This window comes from Drosophila innubila, assembly GCF_004354385.1.
Source record: "Drosophila innubila isolate TH190305 chromosome 3L unlocalized genomic scaffold, UK_Dinn_1.0 0_D_3L, whole genome shotgun sequence".
NCBI classification, from domain to species: Eukaryota; Metazoa; Arthropoda; class Insecta; order Diptera; family Drosophilidae; genus Drosophila; species Drosophila innubila.
The window spans coordinates 8,201,347-8,228,400 of record NW_022995376.1 but is presented as its reverse complement, the minus strand read 5'-3'; the positions used below and the strand labels follow the sequence as shown (position 1 = coordinate 8,228,400).

The 27,054-nt window shown below is 42.6% G+C and overlaps 4 protein-coding genes and 1 long non-coding RNA gene across 8 annotated transcripts; 2 read left to right on the top strand and 3 right to left on the bottom strand.

The window, feature by feature from the left end:
* The first annotated feature begins 924 nt into the window (after positions 1–924).
* Positions 925–2,868, top strand: LOC117788110 (asparagine synthetase [glutamine-hydrolyzing] 1). Its single transcript, XM_034626776.1, has one exon. It carries the CDS (start codon positions 1,020–1,022, stop codon positions 2,706–2,708), a length of 1,689 nt encoding a protein of 562 aa, XP_034482667.1. The 5' UTR covers positions 925–1,019; the 3' UTR covers positions 2,709–2,868.
* A 453-nt stretch (positions 2,869–3,321) lies between these two features.
* LOC117786222 (CLIP-associating protein) lies at positions 3,322–14,299 on the top strand. Of its 4 annotated transcripts, XR_004617617.1 has the most exons (3): positions 3,322–4,153; positions 6,045–10,720; positions 14,288–14,299. XR_004617617.1 is itself a non-coding variant. In XM_034624331.1 (2 exons), the coding sequence occupies exon 2, from the start codon at positions 6,144–6,146 to the stop codon at positions 10,611–10,613; it is 4,470 nt and encodes a 1,489-aa protein (XP_034480222.1). In that variant the 5' UTR covers positions 3,322–4,153; positions 6,045–6,143; the 3' UTR covers positions 10,614–10,932. The 4 variants fall into 4 exon arrangements, 3 of the variants coding, with proteins under 3 accessions (XP_034480222.1, XP_034480224.1, XP_034480223.1); XM_034624331.1 differs by lacking the exon at positions 14,288–14,299 and having other exon boundaries at positions 6,045–10,932; XM_034624333.1 differs by lacking the exons at positions 3,322–4,153; positions 14,288–14,299 and adding an exon at positions 4,921–5,058 and having other exon boundaries at positions 6,045–10,932.
* On the bottom strand, positions 12,592–19,070 carry LOC117786223 (putative uncharacterized protein DDB_G0282129). Its single transcript, XM_034624334.1, is given in 6 exon segments — positions 12,592–13,257; positions 13,696–13,854; positions 13,856–13,901; positions 13,958–14,130; positions 15,361–15,656; positions 18,051–19,070. Coding segments are annotated over 6 exon segments (2,001 nt in total). The 5' UTR covers positions 19,015–19,070; the 3' UTR covers positions 12,592–12,894.
* A 261-nt stretch (positions 19,071–19,331) lies between these two features.
* On the bottom strand, positions 19,332–23,079 carry LOC117786226. The gene is made up of 2 exons (XR_004617618.1): positions 23,038–23,079; positions 19,332–19,452 (listed from the first exon to the last, which is right to left on the bottom strand). It is a non-coding gene; the product is annotated as an uncharacterized LOC117786226 (long non-coding RNA).
* Positions 23,080–24,866: 1,787 nt separating this feature from the next.
* Positions 24,867–26,809, bottom strand: LOC117786225 (E3 ubiquitin-protein ligase parkin). Its single transcript, XM_034624335.1, has 6 exons — positions 26,503–26,809; positions 26,254–26,446; positions 25,852–26,197; positions 25,353–25,797; positions 25,201–25,297; positions 24,867–25,139 (listed from the first exon to the last, which is right to left on the bottom strand). The coding sequence occupies exons 1-6, from the start codon at positions 26,755–26,757 to the stop codon at positions 25,030–25,032; spliced, it is 1,446 nt and encodes a 481-aa protein (XP_034480226.1). The 5' UTR covers positions 26,758–26,809; the 3' UTR covers positions 24,867–25,029.
* Between the last annotated feature and the right edge of the window lie 245 nt (positions 26,810–27,054).

The window sequence follows — 27,054 nt, the reverse complement described above, 5'->3', positions numbered from 1 at the left end:
ATTTTTTCTGACAAAATTAAATTTTTATTAAAAAAAAAAAAATAATAAGTTTAAACAATTTTCCTATGTAATACTGATTAATACTTACATTTTTAATAAAATTCTTATTTAATACATTTTGTTATTGTTTATATTACGTTTTTGGCAGCACATTACATTTAAATAATTAAATTAAAAATTACAAATTTTAATTTTAATAGTTCTGGAAACTTAAAAAAAATATATTTAAAAGTAATAAGAGCTTTCATACAAATAAATATTCAGTAGGTTCTTTAAAGTTCATTAGTGTTTTTGGTTTGCATACATTTGCATAATTACTTCTATAAACAAAATAAAATTACAATTAAATTGTATTTTGATGTATTTTAATGTAGTTGGCAACGCAATCACTGCATACTATTTATAATCTTTTGTTTGCGGAAATTGTAAATAACTTGACCTTGAACCGGGTTAGATACAATTGATTCTTAAATAATTAATAACAAACAGTAATAAATTGAAATGTGAAAAGGTGCCACGCGTTTGCATTTTTGATTACACGTGTACCCAACAAATTGAAATGCAGTTGCCTCTAAAAAGCGGGTCACTAAGTCAGAGAGAGAGAGAGAGAGAGAGTGGCAAACCAAAAGAGAGGCAATCCTAAAGAGAGCGGCAATGTAACGAGCAGAATATGCATATGTAAGCAAAAGCTTTTGCTGTTAAAAAAGCTCATGTTATATCTGTCTATAGTTGTTGTTGCTTTTCAACAGCAAACATAAAAATCATACCTTGGCGCGCGACCAATTTGATAAAGAAAAACAGCTGCGAGAATCCCAACAATAGCAAACATACGGCGCGGCGCCAGAAATTGCATGACGCAACTCGAAGGTGCGTGGAAATCATCCAAAACGAAGCCGGTTCGCTGCTCGCAGCGCTGCCTTTATAAGGCGGCGTTAACAGCAGCAGCGTTAACAGTTGCCATTGAACTTGGAAGCGAAACGGATCGAAGAGAGCAGAAAAAGTGAAAAGAGATATTTAAAATGTGCGGTATATTTGCAATATTTTCAAGTGATGGCGAACCGATTGGAACGCAGAGTTTTGAGGGCAGCAAGCACAGTTTAAGAGAGTTGGCATATCGTCAGAGCGGCAGGCAGCGACATCGTGGCCCGGACTCCACGGGCGTGGTGATTGTGCCGGAACAGGGCGTGGCCATGGTGCATGAGAGGCTGCGAATTGTGGGCGTGGAAATGGGCGACCAGCCGTTTGTGTCGGACGATGGAAATCTGGTGCTGGTGGCCAACGGCGAGATCTACAACTATCTGGAACTGTCAGCTCAAATTGCAAAGCGACGCGGCGGCTACAAACCCAAAAGCGATTGCCACGTTATCCTGGAATTGTATCGGGATTATGGAGTGGATCTGTTGCAACACATTACCGGAATGTTCGCCTTTGCCCTGTACGATAAGCGGAGCAAGGAGCTGCTGCTGGCACGTGATCCCTTTGGCATTATTCCCATGTACATTGGTGAAGATGCCGCGGGCAACATTTGGATCGCCTCCGAGCTGAAGTGCTTGGCGGCATGCTGTCCAAAGGTGGAAACCTTTACGCCTGGAGAGGCTCGCTTTGGCCGTGTGGGTGCCATGCGACGCTGGCGTCACTTCCAACAGCCCTGGATGCAGCTGGAGCAGGAGCAGCTGCCCAGTTTGCCATGTGAATTGTCGCTGCTGCGAGCGAGCTTGGAGTCGGCAGTGCGCACACATCTCCACTGCGATGTCCACTTTGGAGCGCTGTTATCTGGCGGCGTGGACTCCAGCCTGATTGCCTCGATAGCCACCAAGATAATGCGGGAGACCAATCCCAGTTACAGGCTCAAGACCTTCTCGGTGGGACTACGCAATGCGCCAGACTTTGAGGCTGCTCGCCAGGTGGCCAAATACATTGACAGTGATCACACCGAACTGGTATTTGAAATAGACGAGGCTCTGGACAGCATCCGGGATATTGTGTACCATCTGGAGACCTACGATGTGACCACTGTGCGCTGCAGTCTTCCCATGCTGCTGCTCACGCGGTACATCAAGAGCACCGGCATCAAGATGATACTCTCCGGCGAGGGAGCAGATGAGATCTTTGGCGGTTACTTGTACTTCCACAAGGCGCCCAGCTATGTGGAATTCCACCAGGAGCTCGTCAAGCGCGTCCAGCAGCTGCATCTGTCCGACTGTCTACGGGCCAACAAGGTGGCCATGGCCAAGGGAGTCGAGTTGCGTGTTCCCTTCCTGGACACAGCGTTTGTCAACTACGTGATGAACATACGGCCGGAGGATAAGATTCCTGGGCCACTCAATCTCTTCAAGAATGAGCAGAAATCGCGCTTGGAGAAGTTTGTACTGCGTGCAGCCTTTGCAGAGGATTACTTGCCGGATTCCGTGCTGTGGCGCCAGAAGGAACAGTTCTCCGATGGCGTCGGCTATGATTGGATCGACAGCATTCGCCGAGTGGCCACCAGCCATGTCACTGATGAAGAGTTTGCCCAGGCAGCCAACAGATTCCCCTTTAACACGCCCACGACAAAGGAGGCGTTCTACTATCGCTGCATCTTCGAGCAACAGTTTCCGGGCGAGGCTGCTGCACGCACTGTGGTCCGGTGGGTGCCACGCCTGGACTGGGGCTGTCCGGAGGATCCCTCGGGGCGGGCACAGGCTGTGCATCAGATTAATAAAGACTGATTAGCTTAAATTGCATTATTGATAAGCAGCACAAAAGAGTCTCGAATTGCATTCAATTTATTTAGTACAAATGCCTTTTGTTAATGCCACAATAAATCTTGCAACGCTGGCACAATTTATATACAAGCATTAAATTGTTTTATAACTACCTCCACACTTACAAAGTTACACACAATTTAATTCCATTTCAGCGACTTTATGTCAACAGTAAATATGATACCTCTGGTGTCTGGCAAACTAATTAAACTTGATAAGGCTTGATAGTGTCAACAATCGAAATTTACTCTTCCTAAAAACTTGGCCTTCCTGGAAATCAGTCATTTATCAAGGTAACCCCGTTCCGCCGTATAAAACAACGATTTGTTAAAAATAAACTTAGTTACAAAACTTCTCCCCCGAGGCACAACGAGCATATATAAAGAATTCATCCTTCTTTTATTTGGAATTTAAAATATTCATATTAGTTTATTAAAACAAAAATTTAAATAGCCCGCCATTTGCATTTTCTGCTTAATTTTGTCACCACGTTTTTAAACTGTATGGCAGCGCTGTGCAACGCTTGCGATGTCTTATCGATACAGCTCAAATTACATCCCTGTAAACTATCGATACTGTTGATATCGAAATGCTGTTGCGATATCAACAACCGATGAACAAGAAGAAGCAACTTTTTTTCGCAACGCGCAACAAAATCGGTATTAAAATTAAGAAAAAACTGCATAAATATTTAATTAAATCACCGCAACAACAACAACCAGTGCAAATGTGCAACAAAATGTGATTTTTGTCAAATACAGCCAGCGATACGCGGCCGAATTCTTAATGCAAATCTGACCCATGAGCAATGAGAAAGAGAGGGCGAGCGAGAGAGTACCAACAGCGCGTCACTGAAAAAGTTCACGAAATCAGCCAGCAGCAGCAGACGAGACTTTGAAGACGTTGGAATTTGTGTTGAACCCGCGGCAGCCGACGGCGCTGCGACTGCGACGTCCACCTCCAGCAGTCATCAATAACGGTAGAGAGGGAGAGAGAGAGAGAGTGAGAAAGAGCACAGTGATATAGCAACAACAAATGACATTTAATTTGCCAAAGTGAAACTGTGCGCAACAACAACAGCAACAATACAAATAAAGAAGTGGGTGAGAAGTGAGAGGAGGCAACAAGAGCAAACTGTGATCTCTCGTCTGGCAATTGTTCAATTGGCCGTGCTTGAAACGACATAGAATTTATTTAATACGTGTATTTGTGTGCGTTGCAAATTGTTTGTTAAACTTACAACTGGAAAATCAATTTTTAATATTGGCCAAAGGGGCCAAGCAGCAGCAGTTGTTGTTGCTGTCGTCAGACCCAACCCAAAACACAAATTATTGAGCGTAAAAATAAGAGAGGGAGCCAGAGCAGAAGCAGAAACTGAAGAAGAAGCAGCAGCCGGATTTGCAAATAAAGTGAGTATTTATTTTGGTATATGTGTGTGCGTGCGTGCGCTGCGTATCTTACGTATCTGTGAGCGTGTTAAAAAAAGATCATGCAACTATTTGGCCAAGACACGCATTCGCAATCGCCTCCGCTTCCGTCATTATTTTTTGTATTTTTATTTTCATGTGACATTTAAATTTGACAAATTTGACCGCAGCCGCAACAATCGAAAAATCACATTTGTCCAATTGGACAGCAGCTGTTTTAAAAACTATCGCTACGGCCTTTAATCAATTGACCATATCTTATCTTATGCTATTAAATAAAACACCACTCGGAGGTCTTTTTAATAAAAGAGTTAAAACTTGCGAGTTATGAAAGCGACGCCCAGCGCTTTGTAATTTTCTGCTGCCTTGTTGCTGTTGTTGTCGTTGTTGCTGTTGTTTTATTATAAATAGAAAATTGCGTATGCAATGCTAATTTGTTGCTTGTTCGCTCATTTGCTCAAAGCTCTCTCTCTCGCTCAAAAAATGAGTAAACAAGTCGCTGTTGTTGCTTAGTAATTGTATACACACACCTCGTTGTTGTCATATTATCTCATTCAGCCATTTTCATAAATATGTGTTATTTTTTCCTCTTTTTTTTTTTTTTTTTTTCGTGTTTTACGATTTTATTTGGTTGGTCGACGTCAGCGTTGTGCTGCCAGGCAGCGCTCTCTGGCCGCGGCCTGCCATAGACGGCTTGACGTCAACGTCAGCAGCGGCAGCGACTGCGACGTTGTCGTTTATCGTTTAGTCGAAAACGTAACAAGAGACAGTGAGATAGTCAAGCGCAAGCAGCAGCAAGAGAAACCTTCCTTTCTTCCTGCCATGTTGACTGAGCTGTCGTTTTAGTTTTGGCCACCCCAACACCCACTAAACACCACTCCTGAACGGTGAGATGATTCATATTTGTGCACAACAACAACGACGACAACGTAACAACGCCCCGCACATTATTCCCCCTTCTTATTCTCCTTCTCATTCCAGCACAGACAGATGTCCATGCCCATTCCCACCCGCATAGTCATTCACCTACTTTTTTGCAGCCCAAACACTGACTTCATTCTCCCCACACAAACATACCCACACACACGCACACATGGATACGCACTCCGATACACACATGCATAAACACAGAAATTGTTGCCCATTTTATACGTTTTGTGCGATTGTTGCTTTCGCTTCTTCTTCGCCTTGCGGCGACTGCTTCTTCTTACATTTCATAATGCGCGCGCGCAGTTGTGAATTTAAATTGGGCGGGCCATTTAAATATGAGTTCTTATACTTTCTATGAGTTTTGAATAGTAATTCGCAGAGATAGTAACAGTTTATAAGTTTTAAAATATAATTTAAAGTAAAAATAATAATTATTTTCCCGTTTTAATTTAAAATGTACGTATTTTAATTTGAATATATAACTTATTTTTAATGTGCAAAAGCACAGAATTTTTATAACTTTTGAAAAATTTAAATTATAAAACTGCTTTCCGTCTCTTTGAGAGAAACCAAAATGAGTATTGTTTTTTGTCATTTGTTTACAATTGCTTTATATATCAAGTAAATTTTATAAAATTGTCAAATATTAAACCTTTATTCTGGACAATAGGAAAATTTTAATTCAATATTTGTGTTGCATTCTTTTCGAGATAGGACATGTTACTCTGACAGTGGATTTGTATCTGGTATATAACACGTAATATATAGTCGAATTTATTTAATTGTGCAGCTCAGTTTGGTGCATCTCATTTTATTGTCTTCCAATTTATATTGACCTGTATTTTTTGGCCAGCCTTTCTGGCTGTCATAAATATTTAATACAATTTGCCAAGCAAATGACGACGAACTAAAATCAATTTTTATCCATTCACTTTTATTGCAGCTGCAGCAACACAACAAAAATAACAACAATCACAACACAACTCAATCGAGAGAGAAAGAAAGAAAGATAAAGAGAGAGTGAAACAGAGAAGGAGACAGAATGGCATACCGCAAGCCAAATGATTTGGATGGCTTCATTCAACAGATGCCAAAGGCGGATATGCGCGTCAAGGTGGCACTGGCCGAGGATCTGGTGACATTCCTAAGTGACGACACCAATTCAATTGTGTGCACAGACATGGGCTTCCTCATTGATAACCTGATGCCTTGGCTAACTGGCAGCCACTTTAAGATCGCACAAAAGTCTCTTGAGGCCTTCTCGGAGCTGATCAAGCGTCTGGGCAGTGATTTTAATGCATATACAGCGACAGTGTTGCCTCACGTTGTTGATCGTCTGGGCGATAGTCGTGACACGGTCCGCGAGAAGGCCCAGTTGCTGTTGCGTGATCTGATGGAGCACAAAGTGCAAACACCACAGACCTTAATTGATAAACTGGCTGCGATTTGCTTCAAGCACAAGAATGCCAAGGTCCGTGAGGAATTTCTGCAGACAATTGTGAATGCTCTGCACGAATATGGAACCCAGCAATTGAGTGTGCGTGTATATATAGCGCCAGTGTGTGCACTGCTTGGTGATCCCACGGTCAATGTACGAGAGTCGGCCATACAGACGCTGGTGGAGATCTACAAGCATGTGGGTGATCGTTTAAGGCCAGATCTTAGACGAATGGATGATATGCCTGCCTCAAAGTTGGCCGTACTCGAGCACAAGTTTGATCAGGTCAAACTGGAGGGATTACTGCTGCCATCGGCAGTGAAAAATACCAATTGCAATGGCCTGGATGAGGCGGACAACATGCCGGTGCGGGAGCGACCCACAAAGATTGTGAAACGCCAGCTGCACTCGGCAATAACACGTCAGAAGCCGAATCAAAATGATGTTGCCAGCGATGCGGGCGCTGTCACCATGGAAATCTTTGAGGCGAGCTTTGAGCAGGTGCCACAAATCAATATATTCCATGCCAAGGACATGGATGATGCATACAAACAGATTTTGTTAGTCATAAGCGATAAGAACACGGACTGGGAGAAGCGTGTGGATGCGTTAAAGAAAGTCCGCACTCTCCTGACGCTCAATTATCATGCCCAGCCGCAGTTTCTGGCTGTGCAGCAAAAGGAGCTTTCGATCAGTTTCCTCGACATCCTGAAGGAGGAACTCCGCTCGCAGGTGATACGTGAGGCGTGCATCACAATTGCGTACATGTCCAAGACACTGCGCAACAAATTGGACGTCTTTTGCTTTAGCATTTTGGAGCAGTTAATCCAGCTCATTCAGAATTCGGCCAAGGTGATTGCCTCCGCCTCCACATTGGCGCTTAAATATATTATCAAATATACGCATGCGCCCAAGCTGCTCAAGATCTATACGGACACGCTGCAGAATTCCAAGTCGAAGGATATTCGCTCCACGTTATGTGAACTGATGGTTCTGCTCTTTGAGGAGTGGCAAACGAAGGCGCTGGAACGGCATGCGATGGTTTTTCGGGATACGCTCAAGAAATCCATTGGCGATGCGGACAGCGAGGCACGTCGTCATTCTCGACTCGCCTATTGGGCATTCCGACGACACTTTCCCGAGCTGGCCGATCAAATCTATGGCACACTGGACATAGCCGCCCAACGGGCTTTGGAACGTGAACGGGATGGCGGCGGCGGTGGCCCCCCAAATGGCAGTCAACAATCGCTGGATTCACGGCGCACTGTGGCACCGTCACGCATTGGGCGCACGCCGGGCACACTGCAGAAGCCGGCGGCCGGCATGCGTTCCATCTCGGCTGTGGACACCGCGGCGGCACAACGCGCCAAGGCACGTGCTCAATACACGCTCTACTCGCGTCAGAAGAAGCCTCTAGTGTCGAGCAGCTCGACAGGAGGAGGAGGAGGACGAGAAACAGGAGGATCCAACGCTGGCAGCGGTTCATTGCCACGACCGCGTCTCAATTCCAATAGTAGCAGTTCCGCAGCACATAGCACTGTTTCACCTGGCGCTGTGACGCCAACAATGCGTGTGGGAAGATCACGTGCCGGCGTCTCGCAATCCCAGCCTGGTTCGCGTTCCACTTCGCCCAGCACCAAGCTGCGAGATCATTATCACATGGGCAGTTACTACAGAGGATGTGGCACTGGTGCCATACCCAAGAAAGCCTCCGGAATACCCCGCAGCACGGCCAGCTCCCGTGAGACGAGTCCAAATCGTACCGGCAGCGGCGGTGGACTGATGAAGCGCAGCATGTACTCCACAGGATCCAGTGCGAGACGCACACCTGAACGGAATAATCCAGTGCGTAACACAGCTGCATCCCGGCTCCTGGCGCAATCCCGTGAGGCGGAGCTGACACTGGGCAACAATCTAGACTCGCCGGATTATGTTTCCGGTGACTTTATGCGTAGTGGCGGCATACGGATTCGCAAACTGCTGGGACGTGATGAGTCCGATGACATTGATTCGGAGGCGAGTTCCGTGTGCTCGGAGCGTTCCTTTGACTCGAGCTATACGCGTGGCAACAACTCCAATTCCAATTACTCCCTGAGCGGATCACGCAATCGCCTCGACTGGAGCAGCCAGCGGGCACCATTCGATGACATTGAGACGATCATTCAGTACTGTGCTTCCACCCACTGGTCGGAGCGTAAGGATGGCCTCATTAGTCTCACCCAATATCTGTCCGCTGGCAAGGAGTTGACGACACAGCAGCTGCTGTGTGTCCTGGACATGTTTCGCAAAATGTTTATGGATAATCACACTAAAGTGTACTCTTTGTTTTTAGATACGGTCACCGAGTTGATATTGGTGCATGCTCCCGAGTTGCACGAATGGCTGTTCATCCTGTTGACACGCCTGTTTAACAAACTGGGCACAGATCTGCTGAATTCGATGCACAGCAAGATATGGAAGACCTTGGACGTCGTCCATGAGTATTTCCCCACTCAGCTGCAGCTGAAGGAGCTCTTCCGCATCATTTCGGACAACACACAGACGCCAACAACCAAGACACGCATTGCCATTCTACGCTTCCTCACCGACTTGGCCAACACGTACTGCAAGAGCAGCGATTTTCCCAGCGATCAAAGTCAAAATTGTGAGCGTACCGTCTTGAAGCTGGCCCAGATGTCAGGAGATCAGAAATCAATGGAGTTACGTAGTCATGCCCGCTCCTGCTTGGTGGCCCTCTACAATCTGAATACGCCGCAGATGACCAAGCTGCTGGCCGCGTTGCCCAAGGGCTATCAGGATACGGCGCGTCTCTGCATCCAGTCGAATATGCGCCGGCAGAGCAGCGGTGCCAATTCGCCAAGCAGCTCGCCATTGAGCAGCAGCAGCCCGAAGCCATTGCAGAGTCCCAGCGTGGGACCATTTGCATCGCTCAACATGGATTTGAAGTCTAGTCCACGATCGCGTCAATCGTCGGTGGAGCAGGAGCTGCTCTATGGCTGTTCCGAACTGGAGGTAAAGCACAATATACAAAAGACATCCGAGGAGATACGTAATTGCTTCTCAGGTGGTCAGTACCATTCGCTGGCGCCCAATGGCTACAATGGTCATCATCATATGCAATACTCCATTGAGCAGCAGTTGAAGCGGGAGCATCTGGAGTTGACAGCGCAGCAGGACTCGTTGTCATCCAACTCGAAGACACAATCGTCGGCCAATACCACGCAATCCAACACCCCGGAGTCCGCAACTATGCGACTCGATGTTGCAGCTCCGGTTCAACCGGCAGCCAAAATAGCCATCGACGTGGCTGAGAATGGTGAAATCATACTGCCCTGTAATCTGCACGAGAGCGAGGTGATTCGTGTCGCCCTCACCCTAAACAAGGAGCAGCCCGTGGAGCAGCTACAGACAGCGCTAACCAATCTGGGCATCTGCATAAGGAGCGGCAACTGTGAGCTGCCCAATAAGCATTTCAAATCCATTATGAGAATGCTGCTCAACATGTTGGAGGCGGAGCACACGGATGTCCTCATCGCTGGACTGCAGGTGCTCAGGAAAATCGTGCGCAGCGAGAAGATGCGTCACAATTGGTTGAACTTCCTGGAGCTGATTCTGCTGAAGATCATCAATTGCTATCAGCACAGCAAGGAGGCGATACGTGAGATTGATACAATGATACAGCGCATTGCATCTGCTCTGCCCCTGGACCTGACTATCAACATTGTTAATCCGGTGATAGCAACGGGCACCTTTCCCGAGAATATGTGCGCCATCAAAATTCTGCTGGAGGTGACCGAACATCATGGCTCAGAGATCACAGATGCCCATCTCGACATGATATTTCCGAATTTGGCCCGTTCCGCGGATGATTCACAATCGATGGTCCGCAAGGCGGCAGTCTTCTGTATTGTCAAGCTGTACATTGTCCTGGGAGAGGATAAGCTGAAGCCCAAGCTGGCCATAATGAATCCCAGCAAAGTGCGTCTATTGAATGTGTATATTGATAAGCAACGCAATCCGAGTAATTCTTGCGGCGGCTCCACAAAGAACTCATCGGCTGCTTCCTCCTCATGATTGAGGGCATCCACTCTACGGTCACACACACTCACAACCACACACACACACAAAGACACGGACGCAGTGACGTCTTTTAACTTATGCAAAAAGTGAGAAACACAACAGTAACAACAAAAACAACAACAAATTTATGATATATAACGATAAATCATACTAATTATTTATAAAAACAAAACAAAGAACTCTAATTACATATTACTTACGATGCAAGATGAGGACGATAATAATGATGCAGATGTAGATGAAGAGGAAGCTGATCAAAATCAATAATTGTGTAATTGTTTATTATTAATAAACGTTAATATAACAAAAGAAATCATAAACAAAATCCTTATAAAAGTAATTGTAGAGACAGAAACAGAACAAACTATTTATATACGACATTAACTAAAAAAAAAAGAAACAAAAAGAAACCAACAACAAATTGTATCAAACAAACTCGTAGCCAAGTCTCTGTCGTTTTTCTCCATTCACATTACTGTTTGTATGCTATTATTTCTTCTGTTGTTTCTTATAAATATATTAGTCACTAAACAATTTAATTTCCTTTAGTTGATAAGTCTCTCTCTGAAAAACGAACCCTTTTTTTGTACTTGTATGATCGATTAATTTACATGTTGTCCTGCCGGATTCCTTATTGATTTCCGCTCAACTAAATGCTAATTATTATAATTACACCGATTTCTGCTGTTTTTACAACTGAACTATTTTTGTAATTAATTTAAACAAACAATAATAAAACACTTTTAGGTTATGTAATAATATTTATAAATTAATTAAATGAATAAAACAGTTAAACAAAAATAATAAAAGAACAAAAAAAAAAGCTCCCAACATATAAACACCATTTTCTGGGTTTTATTTTCGATTCAATTGAAAAGGCCAAGCGATTTGTATATTAACATTTTTGCTATTTTGATTTTCTGTTTTGTGTATTTTATTTGTTGCTTCATAAAATTTAAACGTTCAAATATTGTTTTTATTTACACATGATCTTAATTATAGCTACATTTATGTATTTTTTTCTGTTGTAACTTTGAAAAGGTTTATCATAAAATGTCAACACTACAAGGTTTTTCTTCTTTTTTTTTTATTTTTTGTTGTTGTTTTGGTGAGTATTTTTATTATTAATTATTTATTAACAACTAATTAATTTTGTTTTGACTAAAAAACATTTTTGAATGTTGCTCGATGTGTTTGGTTTTAAATTTTAGTTTGATTTGTGAATTTTTTGGGCCCATTTGAAACCTGAACTGGTTGTTATACAATGTAAATGATAATTTTTAAAATTTAATTATTATTATTATTATTTCATTATTTTCTTTTTTATTTGTATCAGAAAATGAAATTAAATTAAGGCACTTAAATCGAAAATGAATTTCAAAGTATACATACATAAATTAATAAATTGTTAGAAATAAATTGGACAAGTACAAATTAGTGCGGTGGTTTTTGTTAGTGTATGTAATCTATAGGCTTAGTCGTAAAACTTAGTGCTTTGCTTTAATTATTTGGTACTCGAATCAAGTTAAATTACACGTACGTTTAGTATTGTTGTATATGTATATAACTAAATCGTAAACCTTATAAAGTGTTCTTGAATTAAAAGTTATTTTCAATGGCACATCTTTTGCTAATTATATTTATAAATATAATTATGATCTCTTTTTGGGCTACATTAATATATATAGTAAGTACATATATTTCAGAGAGAAGAGAATGCGAGAAAATGGTGTCTACTTAAGACTAAAAACAAATCGGAAAAGATCTGTTGAATGGTTTATAAAACTCATCCATTCTCAACTCTTGGCTTGGCTCAAACTTCTTTTGTATGGTAGACTCTTTTAGACTTACGTAAACCAAATCGAATAAAATTTAATCGATTTTCTTACACTTACACCAAATGCATTGTTCTACGAGTATGTACAGTGGGACAAAAGTACTTAACATTTGAGTACAATTTGTGTGACTTGGCTTTTAAAACGCGATTCGATTTATAAACATTCAACTACTTAATCTAAAGATTATTTTACATTTTGGCCTGGTTTTCTTTTTGTCTTCTTTTTGTGTTTCTATACGAGTATATTGAATTTTGAACGCAATCAATGACAGCAATGCCCGAAAAATACTTAACATCTGGTGAGCATTGCCGAATTTTGACCGAAAAAGGCACACACAGAGAGAATTTTTAAATGACAAACGACAAGGACACGAACTACATAATGTGTATGCAAATACCCTTACCAACTATGTCTAAGTATTATCTAATATATAATTTCTAATAGCCATTGCAACGTATTTCCCCATAACGCGATCTGCCCGCATTGTATGCCGCATAACCATATCGCTCATACGCCGCATAGTCCGGATAGGGATAACTTTGGCCCCGCATTCGATTGCGTGACATCTGATGGCTCTGATAGCTCATGTTGTGCTGCTCCTCGTAAGGCCAGTAGCCGTGCATGCCACCACTCGATGCGGCATCGTAGTAGCCACCGGAATGACTGCCACTGTTGCTGCTCGCGTACTCCTCGGCCAGACGCTCGACCAGACTCTCGGGCGTTTGCAGAAAACGCTCCGAGAAGCGTCCAATTTCGGTGGAACCAAAGGCCTGCAGAAATCCAGGCAACGGCTTAATGTCCTGAAATAGGGGAAACAAATATTCAGAAAGTTATAAAGTTAAAGTTTATAACATAAGCAAATACTATGTCTCTAAATAATGCTGTTTATTTTTTTTCTAATTTCACATATTCTGTATTCTGAATCAGAATTTCTGGTTCGTTAACACTACTAATTTTCTCAATTTCTTTACAGTAAGAAGGGCATATATTTTTTTTATTAAATTTGACAGTTTTATTGAGTTTGATAATGTTATCTTATCTTATTTCTCGGAATTTTACTCTGTGAATTAGGACCAACAAACCTATAGTTGTGAACATTTTTTTTTTAATACAAAACCTACACAATTTGTTTAGATTTTTTTTTTTGAATTACTGCTTTTATCTGAATTCTGAATTAAATTCATTGAAATCGATAAGTAAACAAATGTTAGTATAGAACTGTAAATTTATCTACTCACCCTTATCTGCTCGCGTACTGTGGATTCCGTAGCATCCACATGCTCCGACTCAGCCTCCTTTTTGCTAGCCTTGCGTTTTGATTTCTTGCTCGGTATGAGATCGCACTCAATGATACGATTGTTGCCACTGCTGTTGTGTATGTTGTTTATGTTGTAGTTATTGTTGCTGTTGTAGCTGCTGTTGCCACTGCTGTTGCTGCTGCTGCCATTGCGATTTTTGGATGTGGCATGTCGTTTGCTGCTGCTGCCGCTGCTCAGTGGCTGCTGTTGTAACAGTGGCGCCAACGCAGGTGGCACAGTGGGTGGTATTGCTGACGCGGATAGGCCATAGCCCACGGGTGAGTTCTGTGGCGCGGGCGGAGTGCGCGGTCTACGCGGCGTTGGACTCCAGTTGTGCGATGTCGTTGCTGCCGCTTCTGCTGCTGGCGGCTGCTGCTGCTGCTGCTGCTGATGCAAGTTGAGCAAAAAATCGATTTAGTTTTCAGTTGCAGAACAAAAACGAAAAAAAAAAGTTGTTACGCTCAAGTGGCGAAGCACTTGAAACTTGCCGAGGAAGGTGGCCCAGCAGTGTTGAAGCCCTAACCAACAACAGCAACAGAAACAGGCGCGTGCTCATGTTGCCAAGCGACAGCAACCCTATTAAGGGCTCCTCCTCAGCTTCTCCCAACCCCAACACCAACCCCACCCCCACCATCCCTCAGTTTCTGCCTCACAACTCGCTGCCGCATTGAAGTTCAGCGCAAGCCTCCAAAAATCAATAGGCGCCCATTCGTTTGGCTGCAACACCCTGTAAAAAGGCTTCCGGCAAGAGAGTCAACATTTTTTTGCGCGCTCTCTCTCTCTATCTCTCTCTGCCTTCCTCTCTCACTCTCTCTTGTCACTGTCTCTATTGGTGCTGCCTAGAAAGCCGGTCGATGGAGCTAAACGCATTTCGCTTTTGGTCTTCTCTTTTTGTGTCTGCCACTTTCCTCTTGCCACTTGTCACTTGCCACTGCCACTGCTGCTGTCGTATGTTGTATGTGGCATCATTGTAGTTTATGCTCGTCAGTCATTATCAGCCTGTCGTTCCTAGATTCTTTGGCCTAATTCATGTGCTGCGTATCTCTCTCTTCCATTCTCTTTTTACCAGCTCTGCAAATTTCCCACATTTTGGAGAATTTCGGAATGGTTCGTGCACCAGTTTCTAAGACTCTTGGTCGCACAGTTTGTATAGTATTTGATTTACAAAATATATTATTTTAATTTCGAAATTTTCTACCATTTTTATATTATATTTGCCTATAAAATTACTAGTTAAGTAAATTTTTGACTGTATCAAATGTATTATATTATTTTCTAAATTGCTTAAATTATTTTCTTGATGTTTTTAGGCTATATAGATAAAATCCTAAATTCCAAAGCTAATGATTTTATTGTTATTATTCTACTGTTTGAAATACTAACGGAAGTTAAATAACTAAATAAGAAGTATGCAATTTACGGAATTTTTCCTTGGGTTAAAGGTATAAATAGTTTCAGTTCATAGTCCTGTTAAAAAATGCAAACAATTCAATTACAGCCTTGCTTTTAACAGCATTTTTATCACCTGTCCGTCCCCTAATTGGTCACAGCATTTATGTCCTGCTGTTGCAGTTTTAATTTGGAATTTGTTAGTACGTAACTTACCCCATGTTCTGTTGCATCCTCGTTTATTATTTGATTAGTTGTTGGCTGCTGTTCCTGCTCAGCAATATCCTGTGGCGGTAATTTTGTTGTTGTTGTTGTTGTTACTGCTGATTCCTTGTTGGGTTTTGCCAAATTGGTTTCCGCACGCCTCACAACTTCCGGCTGCTCCTCGCCTGCCGCAGTCGTTGATGTTGCCTCCGTTGCCACCTTATCAATATCTTTTACAATGCTCGCTGTTGGTGTTGACGCTGACGCCGACGTCGACGTCGACGGCGCTGCTGTCGCGCTTATGTCATCTGGAAAATTAGCGAGAAAAAAGTCACCCAGGCGCAAAGAAAATCAATAAAGATTTTTGTCTGTTTTTTTGTATTTTTTTTTTAATATTATTTTGCTTATTTGTTGGGCATATTGTCAGGCTGGGGCGTCTGTAATTATTTTGTCATGCGTGCAGACGGCCATCAAGGGTTAAAAAGTCAGGTTGACCAACGGCGCGAGCGCCGCTGTTTTTCTTTCTTTTTTCTGTGCCCTTTTTTTTGCACACGCTTATCAAATTTCTGATGTTGCTTTGTTGCTGTTTGGGGTTGGCAAAGAGAGCGCCAAAGAGAGCGACACACCAACATGCACTTGTTGAACGTGTTAGGCACACACACACACACACACTTATCCATCTATTTGAGCTTGTTTGTGTGAGCAGCAATTGAATGTAGAAAAAAAAAAACTATAGCATGCTTTTCAGCGCATGCGACTGAGTCTGCAATGTTTACGTCTTTTTGTTGTGGCCTAGCGAAATTTGATATTTTATTGTTGTTGTTGGTATTATTCTAATGCCGTTTACTTCAAATAAATCAATTATTAGCAGTACTGCTAAAAGTAGGTGTAAATATTATTATCCGGCATGTTATACAAATTTCTATTAATACATTTAGATAATTTTCGAGGTTTTGGGACACTTTGGGCTTTCAAATGTAAATTGAAATTAAATTTTTAAAATAAAATCTCATCGAATTCCCAAGAGATTTGTGGATCAAAGTATTGTTTTTGAAATAGATCAAAAGGTTTCCTTAATAAAAAAATTGCTTAAATGTGAACAAATTAATATTAATTTTTTTGTTGTCATACTTTCCCTTATACTCTATTTAGTTGAAAATTTCCTCTAATGCTTCCTGTTGCAGGTGTTTTTCTTGCGTCAGTCTATTCGTCATAACGGACATTGATTTTTGCGTCAATGTTGGTGTCCAACAACTACAACATAAATATTGCAACCAGGGTGTTATCCAGGGTGACTCTTCAGTGTACTTTCTGTATGTGTTGGACAAACAGCAGCAGCTAGAACAACCCAACCATCAACTCAACAATCCCCAACAATTCCCAAGAACCCACCACATTACGTTGTAAAGTTCATTTACATGCTTTGCTGTGATGACATTTTACGCACACACACTCAACGTAAACACCCCTCGAGTGCGAGTGCGAGTGTGAGTGTGTGTAAGTGTGTGTGTATAAGTTGAGAGCCCATTGATAAGGACGGCATTGCCCACAAGTCTCGTTTACATTACGAAATATTTAGAAAAGCTGTCATATGTCGAGGGATGGGATCGATGTTGAGTAACTGTGTATGCGTGTGTGGCAGTGTGTGTGTGTGAGTGCCACACAATTTACACCTTCCATGCTGCCTTTCCCAGAGTGAGTGTGTGGGAGCTGAGTCTCTATGACGCGACATCAAAAAGGGAACTTATTGATTCGCAAAGTCGCACGGCTTTAGCCAAAAAAGCTAAATCAAAAGGAAACTCATCAAGAGGCGAAAGTCGAGTAACTCAGTTTCCCCCCCTTTGCGTGCCTAAATAGACAGCTAATTTTCAAGTCCTTTAAAGCAACATGACGTAGGCTCGTCAAAGCAACAACACCCACTATCCAACCAACCAAATACCCAACCACCCACACATCGTTGTGCTAAGTCAGGTCGACAGGAAGCGGAAGCATTTCAGCAGTTAACCAACGCTGATTGGTTGAGTGTTTGCAAAATGTCGACTCCTCAAAGCGACGACTGTCAGCCGCTTTGGTTTGTCGTTTGCAAATAGCTAAACTGCCTGACAGACAGACAGACAGACGGACAGACAGACAGACAGCGCTTGTCAGGGGCGCTGACGAAGCTGACGGCGCTGATGGCGACTCAAATGGACAGTCTTTGCATTCATTTGCATGCAAAATCAAGCATACGCAATGAGGTACACGCCAAGTGCCGTTTTGGCACCGTGGAATGCGAGCATTTGATGAAGATGATAATCAAAAAGTAATAATTGAATGTGTTGGCTACTTGACAAGAGCAAGTGAACTAACAATTTAATAATAATTAAATTAATCTGTTGCTTTGCAGTTGATTTACGAAATTCATAGAATAACAGTTGAAATGTTAAAACGCTGTTAATGTTAATGTAATGTAAATGTTAGTAAAAGCACGCCACATAAACTGTAAAAAACAAATTTTAATGCACTTTTGGTGTTATTTTATTCCACAGTGCCAAAAGTCAGTTGCCTGCTTTAAAGTGTTGCTTTATTTTCAAGCCCTCCATCAGAGCATTAATACTTGTTACATAATCCAGCCTGACATATGTTTGCATAAATTTGGACGAATTGTCCCTTTGCATAATTGTGAATTAAATAGAGTGTAATGCAAATGGAGACAAACTTACCGTTCAAGTCGAGAGAAGTGGATACACTTGCTCCCTTGTGCTCCTCCGATTCCTGTTGCTGTTTCTGCGAGTGTTGCTGTTGTTGCTGTTGCTGTTGCTGCTGCTGTTGTTGCTCCTCCTCGTAGTCCCTGCCATCAGCGGGACAATGATAGGAGACACAGGAGGCAGACTCCACAGACATATTCACAGGATACTCGCCACTGTAGATGGGAGTACTCTGACTGCTGTCGCTCCTTGCACGCGTGCTGCAATTGCTGATGCCACTGTCGGTGCCTGTGGCACTGATAAGTGGCGGCGATGTGGTCAACCGCTGTGCCGGCGAAGCAGCCTCCATTTCGTGCTCCAGCTTGGGCTGCTCTGGCAAGGATTCCTCCAGCTTAGGCGTCCCCTGTGGCAGCTGCTGTTGCTGCTCGGCAAAGTTGCCTCTCATTGGCTCCAGATAATTTGGTGGCAACACTGTGCGATTGGGCGCTGGAGTTGTGGAGCGTCCCGGCGGCGCATAATGTGCGGACGTGGGTTGATAGGCCGCGAAGCCACGTGACTGTCCATAGGAGGAAGCACTGTAAGGTGCAGGTGCAGGTTGCTCATAGTTGCTGCCACTTGGCGGCAATTGTTGCTGCTGGGAATAAGCGTGATGGGAATGCGGATGAGGCTGAAGATGCGACGGCTGATGGGCATGTGAGCGTGGTGGATAGTGCAGCACACTGGAGGGTATCAGCTGCTGTCCCGCCGGCGTGAACATGCCCGGATGCTGATGTGGATGCGCATGAGAATGAGGATGCGGATGTGGGTGTGAATGCGGATGCGGATGCGGCGGTTGACTGTAGTGTGGCGAAGCGTAGGGAGCATAGCGATAATAGTTGGGCATATACTGGGCGCCTGCTCCAGATCCTGCATAGCCATAGCCATAGGGATTATAGCTGCTGCCGTAGCCGCTGCGATAACTGGGCCCATAATGCGACATGGCTGCTTGCGCCTGCGCTTGAGCCTGAGCCTGCGCCTGAGCTGGATGCAGTTGCTCGTAGTAGCTGGCGGCGTATCTGTCCGACATGGCGAGCACTCTTCTCTCACTCACACTCTCTCTCTCTCTCTCTCTCTCTCTCTCTTTCTCGAAGTTGAGGCGCAACTTAGTGGCTAGTTTCGTGCAACAAGAGTAATAACAATGGCAAAGTTGACTGCCCCGTCCTATTTGTTATTGTTACGGCCATATTGCGTCGCCTTCACTCGGTGGTCAATGGCGAGGATATCCTCTTACATGTGTCTATTATTGATTTTTCTCGGCTTTTCTTTTTGCAAATCCTTTTCAGTCCGCCCTCGGTGCGGTGTCCTTCAGCCAACCACCTTTTATTCACGCTGCCAGCAATTTGTCGTCTACACTTGCATTTATTCCTTGGCTTTTATCCTGCAAGTACACAAAAGCCAAAGTTTTAATATCAAATGTTACGTGTGTCCTGCACTTATGGACTGAATATTTGATAGCAGAGCGTCTGCTGACTTACAGGTATGTGTTCTCAGGGGAGAGAGAGGTGTTCAAGTTATAGTGCATTTAACAGTTGGATAGTTCAACATTTTAAGTCAGCCAATAAAATTGAATGCTCATTTTAACCGCAGAACACTTTCTTAAAATACTCCAAAAGCAGATAAAATGATTACTACAATCGTTAGTTATTTAACTTAAATTAATTTGTTTTTTTATTTAAGTAAACTTCAACATAAAGCCAGGGATTAATACCAGAACCACTAACGTTACCAACTTCAAACTTCCATAACTTTGCCAAAACTAAATCGATTTTCAAGCGGAATGCCATTTTGATCATTATTTGGCCTCTAAATTGATTCTGCATCAACATTTTATTTATTTTGAAAATTCAATTTTTAGGTCATCACTGTCATATTTTTCCATACCTACCCCTTGACACTTTTTCAAAAACTTCAAACTCGCATAACTTTGCCAAAAATCAGCCGATTTAAAAGCGGAATATCATTTTGATCATTATTTGGCCTCTAAATTGATTCTGCATCAACATTTCATTTATTTTGAAAATTCAATTTTTTCGTCATCACTGTCATATTTTTCCATACCTACCCCTTGACACTTTTTCAAAAACTTCAAACTCGCATAACTTTGCCAAAACTGGACCGATTTTCAAGCGGAATATCATTTTGATCATTATTTGGCCTCTAAATTGATTCTGCATCAACATTTCATTTATTTTGAAAATTCAATTTTTAGGTCATCACTGTCATATTTTCCATACCTACCCCTTGACACTTTTTCAAAAAACTTCAAACTCGCATAACTTTGCCAAAAATGAGCCGATTTTCAAGCGGAATGCCTTTTTGATCATTATTTGGCCTCTAAATTGATTCTGCATCAACATTTTATTTATTTTGAAAATTCAATTTTTGGGTCATCACTGTCATATTTTTCCATACCTACCCCTTGACACTTTTTCAAAAACTTCAAACTCGCATAACTTTGCCAAAAATTAGCCGATTTTCAAGCGGAATGCCATTTTGATCATTATTTGGCCTCTAAATTGATTCTGCATCAACATTTTATTTGTTTAGAAAATTCAATTTTTAGGTCATCACTGTCATATTTTTCCATACCTACCCCTTGACACTTTTTCAAAAACTTCAAACTCGCATAACTTTGCCAAAAATCAGCCGATTTAAAAGCGGAATATCATTTTGATCATTATTTGGCCTCTAAATTGATTCTGCATCAACATTTCATTTATTTTGAAAATTCAATTTTTAGGTCATCACTGTCATATTTTTCCATACCTACCCCTTGACACTTTTTCAAAAACTTCAAACTCGCATAACTTTGCCAAAACTGGACCGATTTTCAAGCGGAATATCATTTTGATCATTATTTGGCCTCTAAATTGATTCTGCATCAACATTTCATTTATTTTGAAAATTCAATTTTTAGGTCATCACTGTCATATTTTCCATACCTACCCCTTGACACTTTTTCAAAAACTTCAAACTCGCATAACTTTGCCAAAACTCAACCGATTTTCAAGCGGAATGTCATTGTGATCAAGGTTTGTCCTCTTAATTCATTCTACATTCAAGCAAACTTAATTTCGCCATCTTATTATTGAACGCATTTAAGCCAACTTATTTGCTTAACTTTCCTAATAGTTTGTGGTAAGTTGGGGTTAAGCATGGCAGAAATATCCTGCAGCAGCTGAGCTGCAAGTTGAGCAAATGTGTTGCAGTTGTTGAAGATGATGGATGCCTCAAATAGCGCCTCATAATGAGCCCACCCTCAAAATTATGTTTGTGTTGCACTCACGCACTGGCAGCAACAACAGGCAACTCAGCTTATCGAGCGACCAATACACGCACACACACACACACAACACACATATACATAAGGACATACATGCAGATGAATGCATAATAGCCACATGCACTTCGGTCACACGCAAACCGTTAATGAGCCACAAAAGTGCACACTTTCAGAGAGTGTGAAAGAGAGAGAGAGAGAGAGAGAGAGAAGAAGTGTGTGTGAGAGAGAGAGGGGGTGGCAAATTGAATATGAAACAGTTGCCGGATCAGGAGCTATAACCAGGCAGCGTCTTGCAGCAGCAGTAACCATGCTTATGTATGTGTGTATGAGTGGGTGTGTGTATGTGTATGTGTATGAGGGAGCTTGCGCCTGACGTGTGTCGTTTATTGATTAATAAAAATGGGTTATTTTCTTGTTTTTGCAAAAATAATGTTGAACAATACAAAAAAGAAAAAAAAAAACAATTATCAAAGCGATTGATGAGTTAGGAGCGTCAAAAGCGTCAGCCAAGTTTATTGATTGGGTGTTGTATTGAAGTTAGCTGATGTCCTGCTGCTGCTGCTGCTTTTGGTTGCCGCAGCACAAATTAGCAAATTCAGCAGGCAACAAGGAGAAACAGAGAGAAGGGAAAGGATAGAAGAAAGTGTGAGGCAGCAACTCTATTAGCAGCCACGCGCTGGATAACATAATCAATGTAAATGTAAACACGCGCTGAGCGCAGAGAGACAAAAGCTAAAGAAGAGAGACCATAAGAGCGAGAGCATGCGACCGGCAGAGAGCGAGAGCGAGTAAAATGGCAAACCAAAAGGGTTATGATGAGTGCGTGTGACAGAAGACAGAAATGAGAACTGAAAATGAATTGAGCCACATAAATTGGGCAACTGCAATCAGGCTTAGCTCAAAGTCTTGTTCTACCTTTCCCAGTCTCTCTCTCTCTCTTTCTGTCTCTCTTTCTCCGATGCTCATGCGTTGCAAGTGCACAGCAGGAAACGGAAGTTTTGGGGCATGAGTTGCGAGATGCTGCTGCTGTCCGTGTGTGTGTGTGAGTGCCTGTCTGTGTATATACTGTTTTGGGACAGCAACAGCCGCCCAGTTTCAGCGCATATAAATCAATAAAAACCCAGCAGCAGTTGAGTCGCGTCAACTTACAGCACAGAACACAGAACACATAACACAGAGCACAGCTTCATTTATTCTTTGCTATGCTCTCTACAATTTAACAGTTTCATTTCACAGCAGCAGCAGAGCGCTTCTAGTGTACACAGACTCACACATACATGCGCACCTGCATAGTAATTATTAAGTTGACGTCGTTGCTTGCACATACGTCACAATATGTGAGCTCCCTACGCGCACTTGAGCTTGCAAATATTGACAGCGCCTGAAAGTATGCTGCACTTTTATTTAAATGCCATTTTAATTGAGAGCTTCATGCGTACTGCTGTTATTATTATTCTTGTTGATGCTTTTCAATAATTGGGGCAAGTGCGTAAGCTCTGTGCGTGTGTGACAAATAGTATAATGGAGCAGGGATAATTCTTTAAAGTGTATTTATTTTAAATTATTTGCAATCTTATTAAATATTCAATATGAAGACTCTTCTCAAATGGATTTCATATGTTCAAAAATATTAATTCAAATCAAAGCTTAAATTTATAAAATATTTTTGTCAATATTTACCTAAATTTTTTTAGAGTTATATTTTTTTTTATAATTTTACACATATAGTTTATTAATAATATATACTCTCATTCAATATTGTTACTTTTAATTTAAGTTACACTTTTTGCGTTCGATTAAAAGCGTTAATAGTTTTGAATAATTTCAAAAATACCGTTACATTTGCAATATTGCGCACAAATTCAAATTTTCTAGCGAATTCCCACACACTCTCATTCACGACACTCTTTACACTCTCGCGCAAAAAAATCGAAGAGAGGCTACGCAGCCAACGATCAAAAGTGCAAAAAATTGTAGACGCACTCGCACAGTGACAGTCACAATCACAATCACATTCAGATTTAGATGGGCAAGTGCCGACTGATTAAACCTTGGATGTAACTGCGTTACGTATACGCAGCGTGTGCGATGCGCGCCAAAGTCCAACGTAGACTGAAATGCGATACGGCTGGCGCGCTACCATTTATACACCGAGAGTCTCAACGCCGTTGTCGTCGGTACCCCCGAAAATTGTATAAAGAAGAAAAACTGGCAAAAGACGGCGGCGAAAAAGCAGCAAGCAAGCAGAGAAGCAGAGCAGAGCAGAGCAGCGAAACAACAACAGGGGCGACACACAGCAAGGCACACAACAGAATGAAGAAAACAGAAGAAGGAAAAAAGTAAACGGCACAACGGCTGTGCTGCACTGGGGAACCCAGCGCAAACTATGTGACCCGATTTGATGGGCAACCTGCCCACACGCGCTCTGCTTTATGAGCTTTTGTTGGGTTCGCGAGGACCATGAGGCAAGGCAAAAGAGAGCGCACGATAAAGATAGCGAGAGAGAGAGCGCGCACACATTTGGCAATTGCAATGAAGCGTGGCAGCTTGCTGTCACTCACTCTCTCTCTCTCTCTCACTCACTTGCAAATGTCATTTGTAAATTTCATTTACTTTGCTTACGAATTAGAGCACAAAACAGAAACCGAACAAAAACAGAGAGCTTTATCACAAGAGCACGAGAGTGTGGGATGGGAGAGAGAGAGACTGCAGAGAGAGCGAGTGCGCACGCGAATCGCGGTAATTGTCATGGGGGTTTCCCTGGTTCAGTGCTGGTCATGTTATCAATGGGTATGTATGCGCCTGCTTTATTGATGTGCCCGGATAATAGATACTACAAACTATTGCCTACATTAAGGCGTAGAATTCGCACATTTTCAATACATAAAACTGTTTGCTTTCAGCTAGGCCAAAAAGATAATAGTACTTGACCGATAAGAAAATCCAATGACCGTAAGTAATACTTAACCGGAAAGGTAAACAGACACGCACACATTTACACTCACTAACCATACACATATACGTATAGTTAATGCGTGTCATTTATATTGATTGAATCTGGGAGAGAGCTCAAAAGAGAGTGCGAGAGTGAGAGAGCTTACTGCTGCTCCATCATGCGCAAATGCTGCTACTCTCTTTATTGAACTGTCTCTCGCTCTCGCTGGATGCACGTGTTGTGTGTTTTGCGGTTTTCGCAGTCAACAGCAAAAGCCTCCAAAATATTGCGGGTGACAACGTTGCGGTGGAATCCCAAAAAAAAAAAATGAAAACGTAAACAAAGCGTGCGCACGCAACGCCAGAATACAGTGGGGTAGGATGATATTAGAGTGGTGCGGTGCGGCTGAGGGAGGTAACCAGTTAGTCGCACACAGTCAAGGGTGTTTTTGTTATTGATTCCGTAGACGACATACAGGGTGTGGACTAAAGGCACAAATTCCCGTAGGATTAAATGACCTAAGCTCAGGGTAAAAACAATATAACATTTATAATGAAGTTATATGAAAATTTAAAGTTATAGTTTCATATTTATTATAATTTTTAAAACTTTGTTTTCAATATTTACTTTCTTTTAGTTACTTTAACAGTCTTTATAAAAGGCAAAACGTATACAGAATAGTCAACAAATAAACGAAAGATTAAATAATGTACTCTTTTCCAAGACAAGAACGAGATTTAGCCAAACCAATGGGCGCCCATGCAGTCACGCGTCCATTCGGTTTGACAGACCCAACACCACTCGAAGCCGCAACCAGCGCGTGTGCAGACCATGTGCATGCAGCCACCTGTATTGACAGAAATTTGATCCACATAAGAAATGTTGTTATATAAGCATCTGTTACTTACCATCACGCTCCGTGGGTGTGCGACATTTTGGACAGGGTTTGGTGCTGACTTTGATGGTTACATTGCTGGCCTCCTCCCAGCGAGCTTCGGCAGCGCGCTGTAATATATAACATGTTAATATTGTATAAATATACAATATGTAAGATACTTACGTTAGGATCCACGGTGTATTCACAGGAGTTTTGTGCACTGCCTGTGGCACCCTCGGGCAAGCATTCGCCAATGTGATAGCCCTGCAGGCAATTGCGACAGAAGACATAGCCACAACCGCTCTGGCAGGTTACCTTGCGACAATCGGGCTCCACAAGCAAACCCATGCCACAGCCAGGTTGAGGGCAAAGTACACCTCCAGCCTGAAGTACAAACTCCTCAGTGGCAAAGCGTTGATAACGATCGTACTCCTCGCGGGTTAGCAGCTTAAAGTGATGTATCTCCTCAATAAAGGAGTGCTCACAGCCGGCAGGACATGGCAGCGTGTAACCAAAGTCCGGATGCGGCATAAACTGGCGTTCACTGAGACGCGAGCGACAATAATCGCGGAAGCAATCGATGCAGGTGACGTGCTGCGAGGCACACGGAAAAACCAGAACCGTTTCACTAAAAAGAAGACATTAGTTGCGGATTGGAATAGTAAGTTAATGCAGAGCTCACCTCACTTCCGTGCAGGCTAAACAGGGCACATCTTTGATGTTATTTTTAATTAAATTTAAGGGAACTGCAAAGTCCTTTTCTCCGCCCGAAACATGTTCCGCACACTTGAAGTAGAACTCGACAAAGGGCAGATCTCCCGCATCGTTGTCCACACAGGCAATTTCGAGACTCTCGCAGTGGCCACGAATGCGTCGCGGCTTGAGCACATCGTCCCAGCACTCGGGATCACGATGGACAGTGAAGGCGCCACCTTTGCAGAGGGAGCACCTCACCCGCAGTTTGCCCTTGCACAGCTTATCGCACTGGCCACAGTGGACAAAGAAGTGCGCCTTGGCCCGTACACGCTCTGCGGATGTGGCCGAAAGATTAGCAAAGATTCGTAGCTGTCCAACTGTAGCTCACCCTCGTCGGTGATGTTGAGACGTTCCTCGCTTTCCAGCTGCAGATCGAGCAGCGTTTCATTCAGCGGCTTCGATGGCTCCTCTGCGGTTGGCTCCTCCTCCATCAGAGTGCTGGCCTGCCGCTCTCGCTCCCGCTGCGTAGGGGGACGTAGTCGTATGGCATGCAGCACACTTTGTTGCCCCAGATCACATTGCTAATAAGGCAACTGATTAAAGATTAGCTATTTGTAATTCATGTATTTGAATTTACCTCAATGGTGGTCGCATCGCTGAGTTCTTTGCCTGCAAATATGATCTTCACCTCCTCCGGCTGGAGTCCCAGTTGAGGCGCCACCAGCTCCTTCACGTTCTTTATGTCCCACTGTGGCTCCAAGTTGACCGATAAAGTGCGACCTGTGTTCGTTTTCACGTAAATGCTCAGCGTGTGCGTTAGCTTGCCTCCAATCTGCAGCAGCTCCAGCATTTTGCGTATGATTGCAGCAACAAAATTGAAAATAAAACTCATTTAAATCAAGTTAAGAACAGCAAAAACATTATCTGAATTGAACTATGAATTTTGTAATCAGTTGCAAGTATTTTACAGTACCTCGTCACAGCTGTTAATTGAAGTAACTGATTCAAGCTCACAATTACTGCTCCTAATTAATCTTAGAATGTGCGCTATTCAAACGTTATAATTAAGACACCTTTGTAATTAGTTAAATACTGACATAATTACATAGTAAACGTTTAATACTGCTATTTAAATGTAACAGTGACTAAATATTTTCACTACTTTTAACACACTGCAACACTTACTCAT